General features: G+C 42.3%; 1 protein-coding gene across 5 annotated transcripts in view; it reads left to right on the forward strand.

Moving 5' to 3' along the window:
• SSX2IP (SSX family member 2 interacting protein) overlaps positions 1–26629 on the forward strand; it is a 472212-nt gene that overhangs the window by 124864 nt on the left and 320719 nt on the right. For all 5 annotated transcript variants that reach the window (XM_078645587.1, XM_078645605.1, XM_078645619.1 and 2 more), the window contains exon 3: positions 9403–9557. In XM_078645587.1, coding sequence (XP_078501713.1) covers positions 9403–9557 — 155 coding nt within the window. The remainder of the gene's footprint in view (positions 1–9402; positions 9558–26629) is intronic.

The following is a 26629-nucleotide window of genomic DNA, read 5'->3' on the forward strand; positions in this document are numbered from 1 at the left end:
GGTAAGGCACAAGCAAACCCCAAATTAGCCTGTGATCACCCTCTTTTAGCTTGGCACAGAGCAATCAGGTTTAACTTTAAGGCAATGTATAAAGTATTTGTACAACACTTCAAACAGTAAAACAGTGACAACACCACACAGATCCCACAACTGGTTTAGAACAATAGATATTCATTTAATAAATAATACGGGACCAAAACAACGACAATCCGTAAAACTGAAGATTTGGAATTTTTAAGTTTAAACTTGTAATGGCGCCAAAACGCACAAAGCGCATGTAGGAAGCACTATACCGAAGTAAGGAATAGTGTATAGCAGAGGCTAAATTAGGTACGTACTAACAGCTCTCTTTGTGGCAGTTAGGCTTTTCCAGTGGGTGTGTTAAGCATTTATTGTATTCACTCAATCAAGGACTGATTACACACGCTCAGACAGAATTCAGACCAATTGGGTAAGTGTATATATATATATAAAAAAAAGATACTTATGTTTAATTTTAGAACCGAGCAGGACTTGGCACAGGTGAGTAAAATATACTTTCAAATACAAGACTGTTCAAGGAAATGCAGCTGTGCTTGAAATTGCAATTGTTACAGGTTTATATCACTTTTAAAATGCAGTTGTAATTATACAGTAAGTCTTTTCAGATTACTTTTTAGTTACTTAGGATTATTTTGAGTATTGGGGGTGGTATGCCTAGATACCACACCTTAGGATCTCTACATACAAGGTGAGTATGACTTTTTATACTTTGCATTGAATTCTCTTTTCTTCATATAACACAGTTCTAAATACTTAGACATTTATTTAGACCCAAAATCTCTTTACAAGTTTTGAGGTTTAGTATCAAGGTTCCCCAAGGTCTAGATTGGCAATAGAGTTGCACCACCAGCAGCAATGGGGTGTCGTGTGCAAAGTGCAAGGCCCCTATGTTAGGCAATGGGGCTAAGGGGGCCTTCGGTTAGAGACTGCTGACGAGCAGGCAACTCGGTTGTGGGTGCAAAGCTCCTGGGGTTTAGCGCCGCACTGCAGGTCAGCACTGCAGGGGCCAACGACCAGCACAGGAGCTGCGGCATTCGGGCAGCGCGGTGCAGGGTGCAAAACTGATGTTGGGGACCCTGTGCTTTCCAATGGAGACCTTCGGTTTCGGAAAGATGCTGCTGGTCTGGAGACTTCCTGAAGGCGACCACCAGCTGGAGAGGTAAGGTAAGGAGGATGCCTGGACACTGTCAGTTGGGCCACCCAAGGCTGGGGGGGCGTCGGTTTTAGGGGTGTCTTCTGGCATCTGGTTTTCTCAACCGCTCTGGCCAGGGTGGGGGGGGGGCTTTCAGGTTGAGGCTGCAGGTGCCCCTGGAATCTTGGGAGGTCTGGTCAGGATTGCTGGGGAGACCTCCTTGGGGTGTTGGGCCACTTGAACTCTGGCCCTGGCCATCAGGTGCAGAATGATGCAGAATCGCAGAGTCAATTGAATCCAGATTCTGGAGGGGAGTTTTTGTTTGAGCAAATTCAGTGCTCATGGGAGACTGAGTCTGTAGGAAGGTAGCAGGGCAGGTCCCCTGGGCTCTGAGGGTTGCTGACTGCTGGACTCGCCAGGTTTCTTACTGTAGGCAGGTCGTAGACTGGACAGGTTGGTAGGGCTGGGGCCAGGGCAGTTGGTGTCATCTTGTCCTTCCTGGGTCAGCACTGCTCTTAACCCCTTCCACGCTGATGACGAGCTGGGCTCGTCATGAGGTAGCCTCCTGCTACGCTGATGACGAACCCAGCTCGTCACGTTAAATGCGGTTTCGCAAAACTCCGCGTACGAGCGGAATTCCGCCCGCACGCATGCGGTTAAATCCTTCTTTCTTCCTCAAATCGGAGGAGACCAGATTCAGGGTTGCCCCATAATTCTAAATTTAGATGCATTAAAGGGGTGTGCAGGTCTGAACAAATGGGTCCCTTCCTTGGGGTGGGTACACCCCCTATTATGCTACCCTCCAGTTGTGGGGACATGACCCTCTTGCTAATTGGCTGAGTCCCCTCATCTTCAAGATAGAGGGGACTGAGATGTGTGCTTCCTCTCCTCCTCCACCTGAGAGGTGGGGTTGGCAAAGATTTAGCTTGGTTTTCCCACTGATTCTCCTGCCCAAGTGGCGTCCAGAATTGGTGGGAGTCAGTTGCTGGGGGCAACAAAAGGCAGGGACCGCGTCCAAAGGTGGCAGGCCTTTGAAGCTTCCCCTTTCGTGGACCCAGCCCATCCACGGGAGGAGGCATAAGCCCTCCCCATCGACATCCAAGATGGCCGACTAGTAAGAAGTTCCGGCCTGGAGCTCCCTTGCTCGGGATCGCCTTATGGGGAAAAATCCCAAAGAAAAGCCCCCCCATTCAGCCTCCAACACCCCGGGGATCTGAAGGCAGCTACCCGTGATCTTTCAGTGCCCCTCCGGTGCGATCGCCAACAGAGATGAAGTCGGCTACAGCAGCAATCAAAATCAAAGACCGTCTCCAGTGGAAACCTAGCAAGATGGACGAATGCATGGTTGAGCTGCTAAAAGCAGCTGAGAGGAGAAGGACTTGGGATCACCCCTCCGGTGCTATCCACGGCCGTCACCTACCTTCCGGGCCTGGCCATGGTTGCTCTGCATCCCGCTGCGACTGCCTCTCTATGCTTCCCGTAGCAGCTGGCTTGCGCCCGAGACGCTTCACACAGACAAAGCAGTGAGAGAATCTGCGAGCTACTGCCGTCCTTTTATCTCTGAGCGATTCCCTAACGCAACAGGAGAGAGCAACAAGTTCCCGTTTACCACCCTCGCTTCCCCGTGACTGCCCTGCCATGTAATCCAGCACCCTGAAGTTGGCTTCCTCCCCTAATTTCTGGTTGGGGTCCACTGGATCTGCAAGCCACCATTTCATGGATAGAGGTCTATGGGACTGGGACCAGAGTCCGCCATCTTGGTGGTGAATTTAAGGATCTGCAGCCTGTTTTACGCCTCAATTACGGTTGTGATAATTGTTTTGCACTATACTTTGGCTCGTCTTGCCTTCCTCCTTTGACCTTTGCTGTTTGCTCCCGTCTACCCAGAGTCAAGAGGACTTGGGTAAGATCCACTTTCTACTGCAAACTTGGTCTCTTGAGCATATGTTGCCAGGAACTCAAGACTGAGGGCACCGTGACTCTTGCGACTACACACCTTGGAGAGTTTGGCATGAAAATCTCTAAATTCTCTCATTGGGGGACCTTCATTGATAGTCACAAGCATTGGAATAGTTCCGCCCACATGCGGGAATTCCGGAGCACTTCTTCATAGTTTCTTCTTAAGTGTAGACATTCGCCTTTCAATTAAAGAAAACTAGAGAGTCCTTACTAGAGCTATATACGCATGGAGAAGAGCAGGGAAACTACAAAATAAGCAACAACAGACTTCTCCAAGACCAATTAAGATACGGCAATATGTCCATAATACAAAAACTGTTAGCCAACAGACCAATGGTTTTTGATCTTTTTTATTCAAAGTATAAAAATGCAGTCAATAGATCTTTTTTCTTATATAAATATTTTCATTGTTTAAAAATACTGTGAAACAACAGACATATGTGAAAAGATAATTAACACCAAATAGATTGAAGAGCACCATCAACAACACTGTAACAGAACACTGACATTCAGAATGTAAGGTATAACATCTTGTACATGAAAATACTAGCACAACTTGTAAAGACTTTGCACAATATAAAAACAAATAAACAGGTAAACCATAAACAATCGTAACAAAAGATATGTAAGCAAAAAAGGAAACCGCAATTATTTGATGTATTCAGAAAAACTCAAATGTTAATTGATTCATATTTCAGCAGAAACGCGCAGACTAACGTTTCAAAAGTGACTAATAAATGGACAATTCCTTCATCAGGGCGCTGTGTGTACAAATATGTTCAGTGGCAGGGGGGAATCTGTGAAAAATACACGGTCTCTGGTTGTGATATACAGGGTGCTCAGTCTCAAGTACAACCAAAGGTCTGCGAAACAGGAAACATAATAAGGGAGAATGGATTATAATCCATCATAAATAAGGCACAAGTAGCTGGAGCCAAGCCAGAACAAAGTGAAGTGTAGATAGATCATCAGTTACTTGTATGGTTGTGGGGGAAAAAAAAGGATATCGCATGTATGGGTAATCATGCTGTAACGTGAAAAATAAATGTGTGGACAAAGCACAGGAATGTACACCATGGTTAAGGAGATAAAGGCCCCATATTGCAGGACCAAAACTTAAAAAAATAAAGAGACCAAAGTGCAATAAAGTTAGTGTGAAAAGGTCACCAATAATATTTGAGAAAGACCATGGTCTATAAGACACCTACTTTGAGGAAATATGCTCCAGGATATATTGGAATAGGAACATGGTGGCAGTTCTTTTGGCTGAGATGAGCCTCTATCTGTGAGCAGGAGTTAGAGTATCTTAATAGACCATAGACCAGAACCCCTGTCCTATAAGGGGTACCTAAGACGCATAAAGATATTACCCAACCCTCTTTAAGACTGATTGTATCCACCATTGGATCCATAACAGAACCGTTGTGTAAATATGTTGACCTCTTTTTAAAACCTTTGGTGTTCAACCGAAGTGCCTATGTGAAAAACACTGGCCATCTTATATCTAAAATTGAAGGCATCTTATTTAATCCCCATACTGACGTACTTGTCTCGATGGATATTGAGGTGCTTTACACTAGTATCCCTCAGAGGGGAGCTCTAGAATCAGTCACTAGAACCCTGGAAAGAAGTGATAGCCAAGACGATAACATGTTCATCCGTGAATGTCTAGCCATAGTCCTACAAGAGAACTATTTTGAATTCAACAGTTCTATCTTCCAACAAGTTCAGGACGTCAGTATGGGCGCAGCTTGCGCCCTGAATGTGACTAACCTCTATATGGGCACATTTGAGGAACGATTACTCTTCAACGAGATTGCTCCATTTGCCGAAAATATCCATTATTGGCATCGGTTCATCAATGATATTCCCGTACATACTCCAGCCTCACTTCCTATTAATGTGCAGAAGAGGGCATTCCATTTCTAGATGAAATGCTGTTTTCGCAAACGCGCCACCTGCCTTCCCTTAGAAGCGACACACCGTTGAATTTCATTTTTATATATAGCCTCAACGTCACTTTGTGAGCAATAGGAATGGCTAAATATTCTGGTTAATGAAAGCGAAGTACAATATTAGAACACAAATACTTGTCAATTCAAATAAAACATTTGCATCTCGTTTTTGGTGTAAAAACAATCCCCGATGAACTGGACTGATGTCCTCGTAATAGATCCAGGGGCTGGTTTGTTTATGACTGTATTAAAAATTATTAGTCACTGTGCTCGAACCCTCTTACCAAATATGCACACCTGTCAAATGATGACAGTAGCCTTGCTCACCTGAAACAAGGATTGGCAAAGCCAGTAGTCTTGCTCCTAGGAGAGCTTTTAATTTTGGCAATGAGGTGGGGGGGGGGGGTTGAAAGAGGAGAGATGGCTAACAGGGGAGGAGGGGTGAATAACTGGCTGATTTGAAAATAGCACAATGAAGCGGCCAATATTGGCTGCTTCACAACGCTTTTTAGGTCCAGATTGGGAGGGGGGGGGGTGGTGACGGAAGATTAAAAAAAAAGTACAGGTGATGGAATTGACAGTGTGAAGAAGGGAAAAAGCAAGAGTGGAGTGGAGGAAAGGGGAGGGTAGAAAGCACGCAAGAGCAATGTGAGGAAGAAATGGAGAGAGATTGTAAGTGTATCAAAGAAAGCTAAATTATATAGGATAGAACAAGCATTTGCAATGCAATAGGACTCGCATTTACGCAAGTTTTAGTTATTAACATTGCAAATAATTCTTTCAAAAAATGTTTTTCATTTTTAAAACATAAATAAAAAGGCATTGTCATTTACAATGCAAATAGCTTAAACTCGCGTCCATGTGAGACCTATTGCATTGCAAATGCTGGTTATGTTTTGGTGCTGCAATATTGGGCCTACATCTCCTCAACCATGGTGTACATTCTTATGCTTTTTTCGCACATTTACTCTCTACGGTGCAGCATGATTACCCATACATGCGATTTATTTTATTTATTTTTTTTTTAAATCAACCATACACGTAACTGGTGATAGATATATCTATAATCTTCAGTTTGTTCTGGCTTGGCTCCAGCTACTTGTGCCTTATTTTAATCCATTCTCCCTTATTATGTTTCCTGTTTTGCAGACCTTTGGTTGTACTTGAGAGACTGAGCACCCTGTATATCACAACCAGAGACAGTGTATTTTTCACAGATGGCCCCCTGCCACTGAAGATATTTGTACGCACAGCGCCCTAATGAAGGAATTGTCCATTGATTAGTCACTTTCGAAACGCGCGCCCGCGCTTTTCTGCTGAATTATGTATCAAGGAATATTTGAGTGTTTCTGAATATATGGAATAATTGCTGTTGGCTTTTTTGTGAATGTTTCTTATTTTTTTGTTTACCTGTTTTACTTACTTTTGTATTGTGCGAAGTATTTACATGTTTTGTTAGTATTTTCTTGTACAAGATGTTATAGCTTACATTCTGTATGTCTGTGTTCTTGTAAATGTTGGTGGTGCTCGCAATATATTATGTGCTAATTATCTTTTCCACATATGTCTGTTTCACAGTATGTTTAAACAATTAAAATATTTATGTAAGAAAAAAGATCTATTGGCTGCATTTTTATACTTTGAATAATAAACATCAAAACCCATTTGTCGGTCTGATAACAATTTTAATATTATGGACAAATTGCAGCATCCTAATTAATTGGTCTTTGACAAGTCTCTGTTGTTGCTTATTTAGACACTCACCTTTCTTCAGGAAGGCATGCAGAAACGCTTAAGAAACAACATAATCTGAAGCCTAGAAAACAGGCTACAGTGGTGAAGTCTTCAGATTTTTGCTTAGGAAAGGGTCAAAGTACCAATATGAAGTTCTATTTGGGGCAAAGCAGCTACAACCACTTTAATGAGAAATGTCCTTATTACCGAGATTTGTAAAGCGCTCACATGGAGATCTGTTCACACATTCACTAAAAACTATTTTTGGGACTCTGATGCTATAGCAGATGCTCAAGTAGGACAAGCCTCCCTCAGAAATGTATTTGCTTAATCCAGTCTTATCTTCTCTCCTTTGTTCTTTCCACCGCCGTTGGTAGGGATGGGCTTGCTATTCTATTCAAATGCTTATAATTTATCATTGGTGTTCTCCCAAGACAGACTGTATGGACCTGTAATCCCGGTTCTCTCTAGGAGTAATCTCCATTGAAGTCCTAAGCAACTCGCCCGCCTCCCCAGTGGACATAGCAGAGGGAATTATTGGACATACCTATCACTGACATTTCTTGTCAAAAAGAACTGAGGTAACTGCCACCTGCTGAGCATGATGGGATACTGGTGGTCTTTGGGTCTTTAAAGGCAAAGTCGCTGTTTTAAACGTGCATAACAGCCAATGGGGCAGCTCTGTCCTACTAGCTTTCATCCCTTACAGAAAAGGGTTTGGGAAAGAGATTTGGCTGTTTTGTAAAACATTTACCTCAAATTATAACTTTATATGAGTATTTTGACCCTTTTCCAAGTACAATCCGAAGACTTTCCCCACTGTAGCTGGTTTTTCTAGGCTGCATATTATGTTTTTTTCAGGCCTACCTGAAGAAAGGCGGACTTCTACACTATAGAAGGTATTCTATGAAGTGCTCTGGGATGCCTGCTCATGGACACTAGTCAAATGCTTATGACTTCAATGTGATTCCGCGAAGCGAGAACTGAGATTACAGCTTAGAAACCATACATTTATATCTGGCATGGACAATATCATTCATTGTCTCTGCACATCTGTTTATAAATTAGGTGGTTTTACCCTGATCTGAAGCAAGTTAATGAAATTACTTCCTGGTGGATAGCCTTTCATTTCAAAGATGAACATTAAGGGCCTGATTTAGATTTTTGCAGACGGGTTACTTCCTCCCAACTGTGTCCGCAGAAATATAAATCCCGTAATTCCCTATGTAATTCCAGCAGCGAATGGAATATCTGTCCCTGTTGTGCCTGAATAACCAGTCTCCCGAAATTTAAATCCGGCCCTATGAAATTACATAACTGCAGACTACATGCTCAGTATGTCAGAGCGAAGGTGGCTTTGATAGCTATTACTGTTCAAGTTCTGCAAGAGACCTTAATCTCTGAAGAGTAGCCACTCTCATTGGTTTTGTCAATATTTCAGAGGCACTACACTGGTGCGCACTGTATCTTGAACAAAGTAGAACATAGCCGAATCAATCTTTAACTTGATAAATGATATTTGGGGGACAAGATATGATGTTGCAGTGTTATTTGTTTGGAAGGCACACAGACTCCATGTCACACTTAACAGTACAAGGGTATGTGTATTCTGGCCACACTAACAGACCTTTTTGATGTCAAAGATGAGCTGACATTGTTGGGCTAGGGGGAGGTCGAAGAGGCAACATGGAATGGGGCGGATGGGAGGTAGATGTTGCATGGTCGGGGATATGGGAGACCGACTGACAACACAAGCACTTATATAGAGGGCTTGAACCCCAAAAAAGTAGCACCAAAAATGGGAGCAGTTGAAGGACACACTTAGTCCATGTTTCAGGAGAGGGCCATACACAAGAGGAGAATATGATGCAGGCATGCCAAGACAAACGAGATTGAAGGAAATGAGAAGAGCTGAAGTTAACAAACGATATGTTATGGCCGGCTGTAGGCCCACTGAATGCAAACAAAATGTCTCGCAGAGACCTCTCATGCGCTGTGTAGCTGAAACCTAATAAAAACAATGCTGCTTCTTGCTAGGACTTTCAGACAGTGTTTTTTACTTGGATGTGTCTGACACTTTGTTTTATCTCTAATTCAGCTGTTTTTGGACTTTGCAATCAGATCCACAAACAGCTGGGAGGAGGCAGAACAAGGCTATAGCGGAGTGAAAAACGTTCATGTTGAATCTGATTGTATTTGCCCTGGCTTTATTTTACACAACCCTTTTGCGGCCAAAACTTTTAGTACCAATGTGAAGCCTCCGCTGGGAGGATGGATAAGAATGTTGTGAATCTACTTATTAGAAAGGCTTTCCTGTTCTTCCTGCCGATGCAAGAAGTTCCTACTCTGCTGTGAAGGAAGGTAAGCAAGGACTATTGCAATCACCATATAAGTATTTTCAATTTCTTTTACTTTTCTCCTTAAAACAAAACGATGCATTATGGCTTGATGAGCCAACTAGAGTAACCAGTGTATTCTTGTGAACTTGTTTTCTATTCTATGGCGAAATTATTAGCCATTTAGGTGGATTGGGGGGGGGGTTAATGCACCTTGTTTAAATGAATTCTTGTCTCATTACAGATAGCAAGATTCAATCATCGTATACCTCAGCACCAGTTATGTCTCCCTCAAACCTGCTCCACACTTCACCAACTTTCTGTAAAAATTCTTGCAATACTTCGGTTTCCTTTTGCACAGAAGAGAATGTTGATCAGTGCATATCCTATCTTGACCAGGTAAGGCTTGTATTTTTTTTATTGACACTGACAATTGCCATTTTTGCTGTTCTGGATGTTCAGAAATGAGGGAGGGGTAGGTTTATTAAATATTTTGAATGAATTCCTACTTGACCAATACATTATATAAATCTAATAGAACAAAATTGATGAATGAATAAAGCCAACTTGTACCTCTTAAGCAGCAGTCATCTGTTAATCCCCAAAACAGGAAATTCAAAAAGGGAAAAAATTCTGTTGAATTGGCACCCATCAGAGTATCCAAGTAAGACAAAAATTCATTATGGAAAATAAATTGGCAGGAGTTCTGAGGGTTAACAACAAGAAGTAGATTTTTAATTTCATGCAAAGTAATTGGTACAACGATCAAACTTAAGATTCTTTATTAAATGGTACTAGTAGTTACCTGATGTGTCCCCAATATCCTCAACATGTGCCATTGTTTGTATTCTTGATGTATAGCACCCCTATTGAAATGATTTGTGTGCATTTGTATGCATTCATTAGTTTAACAATAACCAGTGATAAGAGCTGCAGCTAATAAATATTTCGTACGCATTTTATTTTCTCAGAAGATTGCACATATGTTGATTATATTCCTTATTCTGCCGAATTGGACGTATGCTTGTAACATTTATCTGCATTTCATTTAAATTGATCACACATAAGATTAAGAGACTATTCTCCGGTTTTAGAATATGTACTCTAGCACTCAAAAAGGAAACTCCAACAAATGCACTTCTGGAAAGACAGAGGTTATCCTTTTGGGGTATAATCCCCCCCTTGGTCACCTTCATGGTCACTAGAGGAAGTGGGAACCCTGTCCTCCCCAGTGAGTAAGGTGAGGAATCTGGGAGTGCTAATGGGTAATTAATAAACTAACATTTGGCCAGCTGGTGAATACAGTCACTTAATCCTCCATCTATGTCTTGAGGATGTTAAAGATTTTCCCTTTTATCCCTTTGGATGCCCTAAATACGCTGGTAATGGCACGGATACTATCAAAGATGGACTATGGCAATGGCTTAAACTTAAATATGCAACATCAACACCTAAATACTTTACAAGTCTTGCAGAATGCAGCAGCCAGACTGTTGGCCGCCATTCCCAAGCATACATCTGCTTCTCAAGCCATCAGCAATCTACACTGCCTCCTTATCAGGCAGCAAAAAAACTTCAAATTGCTCTGTGTGGCCTACAAGGCTCTTCATGATTTAGGTCTGGACTATTTGAAACAATCCTTCAAATGGTGCATTCCAAAGAGAAACATGCGCTCCTCTGGTGTCATGAAACTTGTGGTTTCCAGATTGAAATGGACCAATTGGAGAGGAAGAGGTTTTGTGACCAGCACAGCAAAAGAATGGCACCAACTTCCTTTTCCTATTAGAACCAGACCTAGTCTGCTATCCTTTAGGAAGGAATCAAAAACCTGGCTCTTCTTTAGGGATGAACATACCTAAGCCCACTTAACAGAGCTAGCACCAAGACTCCTCCGGATATTTGTTTGTTCTTTACAAGTGAGTCAAACGTAACAAGTCAAAAGCTGATGTACTCTAGTCTTATACGTACCCTAATATAAATGAAAAGCCTGATCCATACTTAAGCAAATTAGCAGAACACTCTGCAAATGCGCTAATACTGTATTATTGTCTGGTCAATTGAATCTCGACTTTAACCCATTCGGTGCACAGGATGGAATGGTTCCATCCGGCACCACGGTGCTCGTATGCAAAGGACTGAACCATTCTGTCCTCTGCTCACAACCACCAAATCCCTCTGCTCTACACAGCAGAGGGATTTTCTGTTTTGTTTTTGAGCCTCGAAAGATGGGGAAGAGCTTTCCCAGCCTCCCATGGTATTTTTTTTTTTTCAGTGTAATTACAATTGCCGTGTATCATGCACTAGTTTCATTACACAAAGTGAAACTGAAATGAGTTGATCGGCTCATTTCTCTTTCACTGCTTAGGAGCTTGCAGGGTTATCTCAGGCCATGGTGCGCTGTCATCATACATTGAAAATGAAACTGAAACTTAGTTTCAGTTCCTTTTTTTTTTTTTTTTTTTTTTATTGAGCAGATTCGAGAAATACAAATAACAATACATAATTAGATAAGTAAAAAAAAAAGGGATATTATATTATACATAACCGAAGTAAGAAGCTTGCAAAATTCAGGATGGCGGATATGAAAAAATCAGCAAAGAGTACATTCAGTTTTCAAGTCTTTGAAACCATAACATATTAAGTCGACATATCTTCGACATATCTTTAGAACTCAGATTTAAAAAAAAAAAAAAAAAATCAAATTCTTTGAAATGAAGTGTAACCTTGAACTAGAGATCTTCTATTTACATGCATTATACTAACGTAAACTAGTTTTAATCCCTTTGCTGTTCATACCAATTGGCTATTGGTAAGCAGATTAGTTCCCCATGTGATCGAGATTTTTTCCCTCTGGTTCTATAGATGGCAACTTCTTGTTTGTAAATTGCTAGAAGTCTATTGAGCCATCCCTGAAAAGCTGGAGCCTCAGAGTCCTTCCATCTGGTTGCTAAGATAATTCTATAGATAGCAGTACCTATATAAGTAATAGAAATTTCTGGGTTACTAAGATCTAGAGAGCTATCATAGCCTAACAGGAACAGAGTTGTTGATGTTCTTATTTCATGGCCAAAAATCTCAGCCCAGTATTTTGTAATGCTTTTCTTAATTTGTTCTAATTTAGGTCAGTCAGAGAACATGTGTATCAAATTTGCAGGTCCAAGTGTACATCTGGGGCATTTATCATGAGCAATCTTACCCCAGGTAAACAGTTTGGAGGGTGTGTAATATAAGTTGTATATAGTTTTGTAAATTTGGGCCTTTAGATTACTCGCTAATAAAACTTTAGAAGATAATTGTAAAGACATATCTATGTCGACATTAGGATTATTTAATTTATTGGCCCAGCTAGTTTCTATAGATTCGAGGTCATCGGGGTGGTTGCTCAATAGAATGTCATATATATTGCTTATTCTGGTTGTTTGTTTTTGTATGAGATCTATGAGTGGTATGGATTTTAAATCTATGTTTGGAATATTTTGTCTAAGGGATGTATAAATTTGGATACATTTTAGGTAATCTGTAGAGTAGATATGATATTTGGTATATAATTCGTCAAATGTTATTCTGCCATCTTGATTTAAGAAGTCGCCAATAGTGATTAGACCTAAATTCTCCCAACGTTTAGTTATATTGTCGTTAAGGTGATGGGGTATAACTGAACTGTACCATAGGGGTGTATATTTGGTATATTTAGAAATTAACAGTGTTTTAGTGGTTCTAGTCCAAATTTTAAAGGCATCTGTAATGATTTTGAATTTGATCTTTTTAAAATAGGAAGGTTCGATTTGTCTTAATAGCAGACCTCTGGCTTTACTGCCTAGCGTTAATTCATAAATAGATGGTATGAGTTGCTGTAGCTCGTTATAATCATTGCAACTGGGTGTAAGCAGAAACATCATTTGCTGTAAGATGGTTGCCCATAAATAGTATGTTAAATTTGGGACCGCTAGGCCACCTCTGGAGACTGGTAATACTAACTTAGGTAGGGCTCTTCTTATCTTCCCGTAATTCCAGATAAACGAGGATATTACTTGATCCAGCGTTTTCATAGAAACATTATTGATTAAAAGGGGAATTGCTCGAAACAAATATAGAATCTTTGGGAATACTGTCATTTTTACATAGTTACTTCTACCAATTATGGATAGATGAAGGTTGTTTACTCTGAGTAGATCTGTTTTTAGTTTTTTAATTAGAGGATCGTAATTTAATGCATTAAGATCGTTGGTATTTGATGAGATATTCACTCCTAGATATTTTGCATTTTTGACTCTGTATTGACTTATAAATGATGTATTCTCGGTGCATATAACCATAGTTTTATCTTGGTTTAGAGAGTATCCAGAATAGAGCCCGAAGGATTTGGTGGTTTCTTGTATTTCAATTATGGCCTCTGTAAGGTTAGTTGTTACAACCGCCACGTCATCGGCATAAGCAAGGACTTTGGTGTTGTAGATGCCAACTTTAATTGGTGCGATCGCCGGTGATGTTAATAGTTTGATAATTAAGGAATTGATGTAGAGTGCGAATAGTAATGGAGAGCACGGGCATCCTTGTCGCGTGCCTCTTTGAATATTTATATATTCAGATTCGCAGCCACCAGTCAGAACTCTTGCTTTTGGATCAACATAAAGGGCTTTTATTGATTTAATAAAGACCGGGCCGATGTTATTGATAGCTAATATTTCCCAGAGAAACTGCCAGGAAACCCGGTCAAAAGCCTTTTCGGCATCCAGCAAGATCATTGACATCTGACCCCCCTCTACTTTCATAATATCAAAAAGAGAGATTACTCTGCGTGTATGATCTGTGGTGCTCTTGCCTGGTATGAAACCGTGTTGCCAGGGAGAAGTTAGATGTTTGACAATCTTGCCCAGGCGGTTAGCAAAGATTTTGGCATATGTTTTGGAATCTGAATTGATCAATGAGATTGGCCGATATGATGTTGTTAGTTCAGGTGGTTTATCTTTTTTCTTGAAAATAGCTATATTAGTTTGCTTCCACTATTCAGGGGGTTTTCCATGCCACTGAATCCCTAGGAAGAGATCATGCAAGAATGGAGTAATTAAGTTACCCAGTATTTTATACAAATCTAGGGGTATCTTGTCTGGCCCCGCTGCTTTCCCTGCGGCTAATTCAGCTAAGGCCAACTCTACTTCTGTTCTGGAAATTTCTTTATCTAGTTCTTTCTTTGTATCTTCATCTATGGTTTCTGCCATGTTTGTCTCTCTGAGCCAGTTGACTAAAAACTCTTTGGTTTCATCGATTGATCGCTTATCTTCATTATGATATAGTTTTTGATAATAATCATTAAAGCATATGGCTATTTCCTCCTGAGTGGTATATTTCTGACCGCCGTAATCAATACCTTGTATGAAGTTACGAGATTGGGTTTGCCGAGTTCTTAGGGCAAGATGCCTCCCTACGTTTTCTCCTGTCTCATAGATTTTATTTCGGTTAGCTTGGAGAATTTCCGCTGTTTTTTGAGTTAAATCATTATTGATCTCGGCTTTAAGTACTAAAATCTTCCTCAAAGTATCATCGGCCTGGTCTCCATGATGTAATTGGTTGGCATGTAGGTGTTCTAAGTTTATTAGTCTGTTTGTTAATTGGGCATATATCTTTTCCCGTTCTTTTTTACGGCTAGCAACAAAAGTGGCAGTCTCACCCCTTAATGCAGCCTTGAAACTATCCCATACAATCATGCGTGAAGCGCTGTATTGATTAATATCGAAGAATTCTTTAGTCCATTGTGTAATATGTGCTATGTATTCTTGATTAACCAAAAGTTTTCGGTCAAATGTCCATTGTGGGTAAACCCGGTTATATCCAGGAACCTCGAATGTAATATGGAGAGAGTTATGATCTGATATTGTCTTGGGGGCTTTAAAAATAAGAGCATTCAGGGCAATATCCATGGTTGTAAATATATAATCTATGCGTACATATTTTCTATGAGGATACGAGAAGTAAGTGTATCCAGGATCTCTTCCATTTTTTAAAGACCATATGTCTCGAAGATTATAGCTACGAATCAAATTTAGTACTGCCCTGAATACTCTCGGTTTTCGGCCTATATAGTTGTATTGATTCAGATGACATTGTGGTTGATTAAATGTTAAATTAAAATCCCCACAAAGAATTAAAGTGCCTGTCCATGATGCTAATTCTAATTCTAACTCGATATATAATGCAGGATCATCAAGATTAGGACCGTAGATAGAACAGATGGTAATGCCTATATCTAGTTGTGCAATGGCCCATCTGCCATGGGTATCAGCTTTTTTACGTATTGGGGTACCTAATCTTGTTCTTGCTAAGATTGTGACTCCTCTAGTTTTCGAGGTTTGTGTAGTTGTGACCAATAAATTAAAGCCTGGAATTTTTATTTGACTTATCTCTCCTATAGGAATATGAGTTTCCTGTATACAAATGATATCCCAGGAGCTATGAACCATTAGTTGTGTAAATTGGGCCCTCTTTCCTTTATCATTGAGACCTGCCACATTCCAGCATCCTAATTTTAACCTCCCCATTTAATTGTTTTATGTTTTAGATGGTATTCATGAGCCTTGCATAGTGTTATACTGACCCTCAATATTCCTTTGGTAATCTCGAACCTACTCTTTTTACACTGCATTTCCCCCCCCCCCCTCCCTGTCCACCCTAATTCCCACCCGATGCCCTCCCCTGACCCCACCCCCTTGCACCCCCAACACCCCAAAAAAGGCAACAAGACTCCATAAGAGTCTATAGTGATGGATTAGCATATTCTAACCAGAGCCAGCGAAGCATGCAATCCAGAATATATAGCAAAAAAGAACAAAACAACAAATAGAAGAAAGGAAAAGTATAACAAGAGAAGAAAAGACATAGTGTTGTATACCAATTCATAAGTAGTTCATATGTAATTACTTGGTTCCACCCAGAGATACGAAGATCAAGTAAATCTTTACATCATTGGCTAATAGGGCTTGATATATTGTTTAAGAGTCTATCATAAGCTCTCTAGGTATTCTTTAGCCTTGATCTCGGATGTGAAAAATTTTGTTTGACCCTCATGAGTTACTTTTAGCTTAGCTGGATTGTTCAAGTATACTACAGCTTTCTTTTCTTGAAAAGGCTTGATAAGCTGTCTGAGTCGCCATCTCCTTTCAACTGTACAATGACAGAAGTCAGGACGTACAAAATAGGATATAGAATCCTTGCTGCGATGTTTATCCGGTGTAGCTTTTTCTGATATAGCTTGTCGAAGCAAAAAGTTCCCAAAGTATACTAGGATTGCACGCGGATATTTGCCTGTGGGTGCCGTAGGTTTTATAGACAGGGGGACCCTATGCGCTCGCTGTACTTCATAACTCCAGTCCCAGGTGTTAAGTTCGGGAAGGGTATCACGAAAGAGTTGTATGATAAAGGAACGACAGTCTTCACCCTCCGCTTTTTCTGGCACACCAAGAACGCGCAGGTTATTTCTACGAAGTCTATTTTCATAATCTTCTAGTTTCCATCTAATATCCTGGAAATGTGCTTCGACTCGCTCATTTGTGGCAGCGGCTTCTGTTTCGTTTACTACAATCCGGTCTTCGATGTCATTTAATCTTTCTGTGAAGGCACCCATTGTCTTGGAGAGTTTGCGAACTACACCTTGAACCTTCTGTAGTGCCGCTCGGGCTTTGCGACTGTCTTTTGAGGTCTCCTCCCGGTGAGCTGCTATGGCTTGTAAAACTCTTTCCATAACTTGTCAGTGTAGCTCCCGGTGGATCAGACTGCTCTCTATTTGGGGCCTGATCTGAGGATGATGCTTGAGATTTTGCAATAGGAATCTGATTCTGATTTAAGGGCAAAACGGTCGGGGTATAATCCCATGATAATTCATTAGCTCCATGGTGTCCACCCTTTTTCTTTTTAAGTATAGTTCTCCTCCTATCGCGTTGCTCTTTTGGGGGGTTAAAATCTGATTCTGAGCTTATGTTGGAGTCTGTATCATTCTCAACTTCATCTGCTTCATCAAGTTCATCCCCTGTATCACCTGACCAGCTAATGTCTTCTGAGAAGGAGTAAAAATCTGTTATGTCCTTATCTGCTTCCAGAGCCTCAATAGAGTCTATGGGGTGTTCATTTATCGCCGAGGTGGCTTTTGATGCCCCTACATTTGATTTTACAGCCTCTTTCTCCTTAGCAGTTACTTGTGTCTTATTAGCCCAAAGTTGTAAGTCTGTATTTAAGTATGCATTTAAATCAGGTGTCATATTCAAAGGCGGAGTATTCATCAGCATCTCCCTATTCGGCTCCAAGTTCGATTCAGAAGTATGGTTAATGTCATTATTGCTAATACTACAAGAGGGGGTGTTGGCTGACCCAGCAAGCTCAGTAGTATCATTAGGAGTTTTTTTTTTGCATCTCTGGGGGGTCTGAATTATCTATTGCATTGGAGGAGATACCGCTTGCCCCCTGTTTATGTATGACAGGGCTATCAGAAGGAGCAGAAGCAGAGTGAGGTGTTTGGCTTACCTCTGTGGTCGTGATATCAGTAGTATCAGATCTCTCAAGGGTAGGGACAGTCTCTTGCCCTTCACTCTGTTCAGGAGCATTCTGATCGTCGGTTGTCTCCGTCAACTCCGCGATAGCTGCATTGTTTCTTTCGTTCCCCCCAGCTGCTAATATTGTAACTCCTTCAGTAGGGATAGTTAAATGATCCTTCTGATTACTTAGTTGCGCCGTTTTAGTCGATTGCTTCTGGCTGGCGGCACGTTGAAACATTGTAATCACCGTTGGGGCAACCTGCGCTGACAAAGGTGCCACAGGAGTTTTGCCGGAGGTAACGCCTCTCCGAGTCGGTGTTTTCTCCGCTGTCCCCGCAGCTGAAGTATCATGCAGTTCTCCGCGCGTAGTGCCGCGTCTATTGCCTGCTTCCTGATCCCGTAAGGCTTGGCGTGCTGCCCTTGTCTTAGCTGCTGCGGAAGCTACGGCGGCTGCATTTTTCGGGGCCATTGAACACTGTGTGTCGGCGAGGTTTGCTGGCGCTTCGTGGTCCGTGCTAACAGAGTTCAGTCGCCGCAGGAAAAGTTGATCACCTGACGAGGGGCGGTTACCGACCAGCAACCGCAGGACTGCGTATCCGATTGCCGAGGCTAGCAATGAAAGTGACGCCCTTGCAGGGGTCAGGCAGTCGGAAGGTACAATCCTAGAGTTAGCCGCTTGTGTGATTTGGCCCGATTTTGACATCTGTATTACAGTGGTATAGCCGCTATATTGATCATAGCGATAGGTTTCCCATCTCTCTTCCCGGTTTCTTCTTTGCAGCTAGATGATGACTCGTTTTAACAGCATGCTCCGCTGCGCTGGTCAGAGGCTGCTACCGGCGTCTAGCCTGACGCCGCCATCTTGCCACCCACCCGGGCACTACATTTCCAAGTACTTAGTTTCAGTTCCAATGTTTCGGTGCTCGTGGGGCTATCTCGGCCCGAGCACCGAAAAACTGGGAGAGGTATCATTGGAAAGGGGAGTTTCTCCCCATTACAATGGTACCCTTCCCTAGTGGATCCCTGCTTGGGGTTTGCCGAAGGAGGGCGATCCCCAAGCAGGGATTCACCACTGCGCACAAGGAACTGGGGAGTGACCCCATGGGCAAAGGCCTCTGCTCCCCCCCCAAACATTTATGAACACATTTAGTCTTTCTGCCTCCCTGGGGGGTGGATGCGGGCAGTAGCCCCTGATCTGTCCCCTCCGTAGGTTGGGGTCAATAAAGCCCACTAGGCACCAAGGATTGTTTATTTTATAAAAGAGGGATGGAGGCTGCCCAGAAAAGGCTGCTTAAGCCCCCAACCCCCATGAAAATGGACCTAGTCTATCTGCACCCCTGGGGGCATATGGGGGTAATAGACCCGGATATGCTCCCTCCAGGGGGGGCAGGGAAAGCCCCACTAGGCACCAGGGACTATTTCCTTTTCTTAGTGTAGGGGAGGTGTCTGCCCAGAATGGGCATGCCAGTGCCCCCACCCGTCCATAAAAAATGTTCAGTCTTTCTGCACCCCCGGGGAATATTGTTTTAATAGCCCACAAAAGCTTACTAGGGACCAGGGACTATTTTTGTTTTTGCCTGGTGCAGAGGTGGGGGCTGCCCTGAAGGGGAATGGCCATACCATTTCAAACAAATGGTTCCCCCCCCCCCCCCCAATAAATAGGCACAGTCTTTCTGCCCCTCCAGATGGTGGTTATTGCACCCAATCTACCCCATCCCTGGTTGGGTGCAGAAAGCCCATTAGGCACCAGGGATATGTTTATGGGCATGCCAGGGAGCGGCCCCATAGTAAAGGGGTCACTCGCCCCCTCTTTTGTTTCTTCATGCAGATTGTAGCAGTTTCTGCCTCCCTTGAGGACAAATCAGTGATATGTTTAGGCTCATCTGCCCCCAAGGGGGCACAGAAAACCACTAGATACCAGAGAAACAATGAGTGTGTGGACACACACACACACTCACTCTCTCTCACTCTCTCTCACTCTCTCTCACTCTCTCTCACTCTCTCTCACTCTCTCTCACTCTCTCTCTCTCTCTCACTCTCTCTCACTCTCTCTCACTCTCTCTCACTCTCTCTCACTCTCTCTCACTCTCTCTCACTCTCTCTCTCACTCTCTCTCTCACTCTCTCTCACTCTCTCTCTCACTCTCTCTCTCTCTCTCTCTCTCTCTCTCTCTCACTCTCTCACTCTCTCTCTCACTCTCTCTCTCTCACTCTCTCTCTCACTCTCTCTCTCTCACTCTCTCTCTCACTCTCTCTCTCTCTCTCACTCTCTCTCTCTCTCTCACTCTCTCTCTCACTCTCTCTCTCACTCTCTCTCACGTTTTTGAGGTTTGCAGGGGATTCTAGGTAAGGAAACGTTAGGGGATCAGGCAAGCCATACCTCCCTAGACTCCCCTGGGTGTGTAGTTTTCAGAAATGTCTGGGTTTAGTGGTTTTACCTAGATGGCTGCCAAGCCCGGGAACAAAAACTGAGGTGCCTCCCTATCTATTACAAAACAACCTGTTTTTGCAGGGGAGGCTCCTGTGTTTTAGTCCGGTGGTCGGCGGATATCTAGAAAAACTTACCAAACCCAGACATTTCTGAAAACTAGACACCCAGGGGAGTCCAGGGAGGTTTTACTTGCGTCAATTCCCCCAATGTTTTCTTACCCAGAATCCCCTGCAAACCTAAAATGTAGCTAATAAAAAAATCTAATTTTCTCACTTTTGGGTGACTACTTGCTGAATTCAGAATTTTTTTTTATTTTCAGAACTGCTTTTTTGGGATCCATTATTGGTTTCACACCCATTTCTAACCTTCAGGAGGTTGAGGTCACAAAGAATAGGCAAAAACGCTAAGTCCCAGTAAAATGCCAAAACTGTGTGGAAAATTCTGGTTTTCTGACCAGTCTGCCTGTTCCTGAAAGCTGATACGATGGTGATTTTAGCACGGCAAACCCTTTGTTGATACTATTTGCAGGAAAATGCAAACACTTTCTTTTGCAGCTTTCCCCCCCCCCCCCCCCCCCCCACTTTTCCCCCCCAAAAACATTGTGTTGTATTTTGGTTAATTTCTCGGTTCCCTCCAGGCGAATCCACAAACTCTGGGTACTGTTTTGAAACTTCAGGTTGTTTAAGGACTCAAATTTGGTGTGGGTACCTTGTGTGGACAAAGTTACTGGGGCCTAAGCACAAACTACTCCCCCCCCCCCCCCCCCCCCCCAAAAAAAAGGCTTAGTACAGGGAGTAAAAGGTGTTGTAACAAAGGGGTTAAATGTGTAGTGAAAGTTGTCAATACAATATATTCGTTCATGATGTTGCTACTGTATTGTATATTGAGTGAAAACTCTGTATATAAAACAACGAACACTCGGCAGGACAAATTAGAAGGCCACTCGTACACAGCTCATTCCTCGTCTTCCACATATAGAGCTGTCGTGGCTCTCAAAACCACGTTTCTGTAATACATGCCACATGCATAAATAACAACCAGCAGTACGCTTAAGATTAAAAATTGCCTATTTATGAACCACAAGACAAATGCCAAATAATTGTATATCAAAAAGTTCACAGCAGCAGTCCCACTATAACAAGCTTTTTTGACACAAGTCCTCCATTATATGTACTTTCAAAGCTCAGCTGCTGCTCTGAAATCTGGTGTTCGGGTGCTGAGGGAGTAGACACAAAGGCTGGTGAAACAACTTTAGTCTGAACATAGGTTACAAAAATTAGATTTTATTTTATGATCGTGGAGTTGACACTTGGTGGCTTTCCAATAAAGCAAGACTTCTATACTAGGCTTTGAGCCAACGTGGAAAGAGGTTGACCACCAGTGCAAACCTGAGGATCTAGGACTTTCAGAAGGAACATGAGGCTTAAAAGTTTCCAAATAAAGATGGGGAATTTGTTTTGTCTCCAACGAGAAATGCACTATGTCTTGGATAGATAACACAAGATCAAACAGGAAGCTAGTGTAGGAAGGAAAGATGAGAACATGTGTGGCCTATGACTTAGACCCAGAATGAGTCTGACAGAGGATTTCAGAATGAGTTCTGGTTTTGGAGTCTGGTAGTATGGCATTCTAAAGAATAAAGCATTTCAGTAGTCCAGTGTAAAGATGATTGTTTTAAATGGAAAGAGAGAGTATCTACCTGAGCACTTGAGAAGCAGAAAGCATTAAGAGGTGAGCTTATTCAAATAAGATTGAAAGTTAAGGATGATTCCAAAAATAACTTCCAAATTATGGACATGTTCAGCTGGGTCAGATGGCTAGAACTCATCCATTCAAGAGTCCCAGCCGCTTCTAAAGATATTGTCCCCTTTTTCGCGGTCCGTTCTGCCATGAGTAATGCAAGTAAGTAAAGCCTGAATCTGAGGTTTATTTTGGGGCTCAAACAAAAGTGGAAGGTTACCGGTCTTGGCTCATGAGCGCAAAGCCCAGAGTTCTGGAATAAAATAAACTGCATAGTGATCTACCTAAAAACGAAGCTGCGAACTTGGAATGTGATGTGATTGTGTGATGTGATTGGGTTCTTATATAGCGCACTACCACTCCAAGGAGTATCTTGGCGCTTCAACTCCTAGTTGTCAGATGTGTGCTGGGAGATCATGATGGTGGAAGATCAAAACACAGAGAGGGTCATAGCAACGCTTTATAATCTGATTCCGGAAGAGGGTAGATCCAGGTTTTTAAGGCTTTCCTAAAGCTGAGTTCCGTTGTACTTTGACGCAGGGACAAGGGAAGATTATTCCAGGCTTTCGACCCGATGACTACAAGGGATTTCCCTCCCTTGGTCGTCAGCCTAAATCTGGGGACGTAAAGTAGATTAGTTGTGGATGACCTAAGGGTTCGTTTCGGCTGGTAGGGTTTAAAGTACTTCCTCAGGTTCAGCGGGCCTTGTTGGTGGTAGGCTCTGTACGTGATGGTAAGTACCTTAAAGAGAATACGCTTATGCACCGGAAGCCAATGCAGTGCATCCAGTGCTGCCGATGCCGAGGACTTTCTGAGCAGTTTCAGGACAAGCCTAGCGGCTGCATGCTGGACCATTTGCAGTCTGTGCAGGGCCGATTTATTCAGCCCTGCATACAGACTGTTACAATAGTCCAGTCTGGAAATTATGAGCGCTACAGCCACTGTCCGCCTGGAGCTCAAAGGGAGAAAATCGAAGAATTTCCTAAGGCTTTTAATAGTTCTAAAACAAGCCCCTGCTACTTCTTTGGCTTGTAGATTGAAAGACAAAGTGTTGTCGAACTTGATACCCAAGTTACGAACAGCATTAATTGTCTTGGGAGGGGCTTCCACCTTTTCCGGCCACCAGTCCTGTGGTGAGAAACAGTTATTGAGGCCAAAAGGGACAATCTCCGTTTTTGCTGAATTACATTTTAAGTGATTTTGAGTCTTCCACTCAAATGTTGCTGATAGGCACTCTTTCAGCGTTTGTTCGGCATTAGTTTGGTTCTTATCGAGGGTCAGCACCAGTTGGGTGTCATCAGCGTAGGCAATTGTACTGATGTTAAATGTGGAAATAAGTTCCAACAGGGGTACCATATAAAGGTTGAAGAGGGTTGGGCTCAAGCTTGAGCCCTGCGGTACCCCTGAGGTCAGGAGCTTTTCCTCAGAATGAAAATTGCCTAGCATGACAACCTGCCGCCTCTGCTCCAGATAGTCCTTAAGCCATTCGAACACGGTTCCTGCTATGCCAGCATTAGTCAGGCGATGTAAAAGGATAGCATGGGACACTGTGTCGAAGGCTGCAGATAGATCTAATAGGATCAGGACAGCCATTTTGCCCTGATCCAAGGCAGCACGAATGGTTTCAGCTGATGATAGTAGAGCTGACTCGGTAGAATGGTGAGCCCTGAAACCAGCTTGACACGGATGTAATATATTATTACTTTCCATGTGTGACATCAGTTGTTTATTTACAAGGGATTCAGTGATTTTACAAACTACGGGAAGGAGGGAAATGGGGCGCAAGTTGGATAGTGTCGAAGGGTCAGGTATTGATTTCTTCTGTAGCGGCCTGACAGCGGCCAACTTCCATTGTGGAGGAATATTCCCTGATTGCAGGGACGCATTAATGATGGAGTTGATGCAGGGGTTGACCTCCTGTATTATGGTTCTCCGAAGCGTGGGAGGGCAGGGATCAAACGGGGAACCAGATTTTGTGGCCAATATCCTCTGAGATTCTTCCAAACTAATATGGCTAAAAGTTGTCCACCTTGGATGGACTGAATTTATGCCGGATTTGGCCTCCAAATCTTTTAAGTCCGGTTGAGGGAAATCTTTAGTCAGGGTGTCAATTTTCAGGGCAAAGTAGTTGGCAATGTCATTACATAGGATCTGGGACTGTGGTATTTCTCGTGATAAGGCTTTAGGTTTAGTGAAACTGTTTATTTTAAAAATGTCCTTATATTTTTTGACGCTTCAATGCAGGAGGTAAAATAGGTTTTCTTTGCGTTTTTAATCATTGCATGATAAAGTCTCCTAGCATTCTTATAGTCCTCTTTCGCTCCACTCTCATATGTCTTGCGCCATTTACGTTCCAAGTGTCTAACACCGACTAGATGCTCTTTAAGTCTGTCGGTGAACCAAGGGGCAGACAATCTCTTTTTATTCATAGTGCCTTTAGTACCTGGGTTCCTGATCTTATTTCCAATAGTGGCCATCCATCCCTCAAACTTCTGATTGTCTTCTAGAGTATTCCCTGATAAGGTGGGTTTGCGCTCTTTGGTCCACTTGTCAAGGTCAGGATGTTCCAAGATTTTTCCCCAACGGGGGAGATTTATCCCTTTCTTTACCACTACCTTTGTGTTTATTCTATTTCCCTTCAGGGGAATAGAAAATTCCCCTGAATGCTGACCTTATCTAGGTTAGAAAAGAGAGGGTCAGTGTTATATCTCGCCTGGTGAGTGGGCCCAGCTACTGTCTGGTGGAGGCCAAAGTAGGATCAGTATTCTAGGATCAGGATGGCATCCATATTGGTGATGTTAACAGTTGTTGAAGTTACCTAGGGCCAGTCAGGCAGGAATGAAAGCCCAGCAGGACCATATAATGGGGTCAAATACATTTCAGAGATCATAAAGGTGCATCATTGAGATGTTCAATAAAAGTAAATAAACACAATTCAGTTGTCATGTGGAAAGCTGGGTAGAGTTCCTGCATAAAGTGTAGTGTTTAAAAATGGCAGCCATTCTCAAGTGTTAGGGTGGGGGGAGGAAGGGAAGGAGTACCAGCATGGAGAAATCATCAAGACAACAAATATATTCTAACAAATAGAGCCGTGTTTCAAATTTGCATTCTCAAAACATTGAAGGAATGAGAACTCTGTGAAGTGAAGCTTCGCTCTAGTGAACTGGCAGCCATTAACAAATAGGACTGGCAAATCCATTGAAGTAAGTTTCTGTCTACACCTAGTATTGAGATACATGGCCAGCATCTCTGGCCCTCTACTGTACCGCATTCAGATGGGCTTCGTTACAATATGCCCACTACACACTGGCACATGCATCAGTAATAATTTAAATAACCTGTACTTTAGTGGGTGAGGCATGTTTCCTGATACCAGGATGTGTGTGATGCAAACTTAATGAACAGATCCCAGAGCCAAAGCCTCAAAATAAGCAAGTCCAGACATCCCTTGATAGAGCAGACCCCTACTTGATCAAAAATAAATCCAACATAGCCCATATATGTCATTGCCTAGCTATTTTGGTACCCAGCGTTTGCCAGCATTTGTCTCACATACTCATCCAACAGTTGAATATCAGATATGCATACTATCTTAAAAAAGAAAGCTCTTTGTTGTCCTTTGGTCTCACCGCTCAGAAATCCAGACGATACACCCACAACAGAGACTCAGTTTTCAAATAGAAGATAAAATTGTCATATGAAACGTGTACCTATTTACACTTTGTCACTTCTTTGGTTTACTTTATGGGGATCAGAATAAGTCTCCTTGATTTAACTAACTAGCCTCTTTGAAGTGAAGCTCACAATCTATCTTTGGAACTGTGAGGTGGCTGCTTTTCCGTCATTGTTTTAGATCACCGAATTGACTTCCAAGTTATGTGTCGCTTGCATTGCTTTCAGTGTATGTTTTTCTCGTCAGGACAAATTGAGTTTGTAATGCATTGAACATTGCACATATAGGTCAGTCTGCTATTATCATGGTTGCATCACCAAGAAGTGTCATATAATATCTCAGCATTATACATCTGGTAGCATTTATAACTTCCACCCAGTGCATTATGATATGCAAAATACTCTCCAGTCGTCGAATGCTCAACTGAGTTCTTAGCACTGCTTGTACAGATGTCTATACTTCCTTTTACACCACTATAAAACAGAAGACCTTTTTCCTAATGCCTTCACGTGCACAGCATGACACCAAAACCTGCACCAACCAAATGAATGGGATTATTCCCCCTGACACCTCTATCCTACAACTTGGAGCCAAAGCTATTTTGTTGACCAAGTGTTGTCACTTTACAGCACCTCGGATAAATCAACATGGAAGGAACATTCAGAACAAGTTATTTGAAGCATACCTTATTCAATCATTGCATTTAAGTCACAAAATCTGCTAATTATGCCTTTCAACAAGTAACCTAATTTGGTCAACCAGTGAACAGTCCAACCTCTCACATGAAGAAAACGAATAATGGAGTTCTTTGGTACAAACACCCACATACGTAGTGCGCTACTGAGATTTATTTGTTCCAACTGACCTGGACTGGGTGTCTACGAAAAAAACCTGTGCACTAGATTCCAGATGCTCTGCTATATCGTGCAGATGGTTAAAGTGTGCTGTACAAAATCTGATAGCCTATCCATTTTCCACATCCTATTTAAGTCTGTCATTCATAATGAAGCTCAAAGGTGTTTGTGAAGAATGCCATAAATCAACTAGTAACTAAGGCAGCCACCGGTAGTCTTCATGATCTTTCCTATAATCTTAGATCAGTAGAA

The sequence above is a fragment of the Lissotriton helveticus genome, chromosome 1_1 (genome assembly GCF_964261635.1).
Source record: "Lissotriton helveticus chromosome 1_1, aLisHel1.1, whole genome shotgun sequence".
NCBI lineage: Eukaryota > Metazoa > Chordata > Amphibia > Caudata > Salamandridae > Lissotriton > Lissotriton helveticus.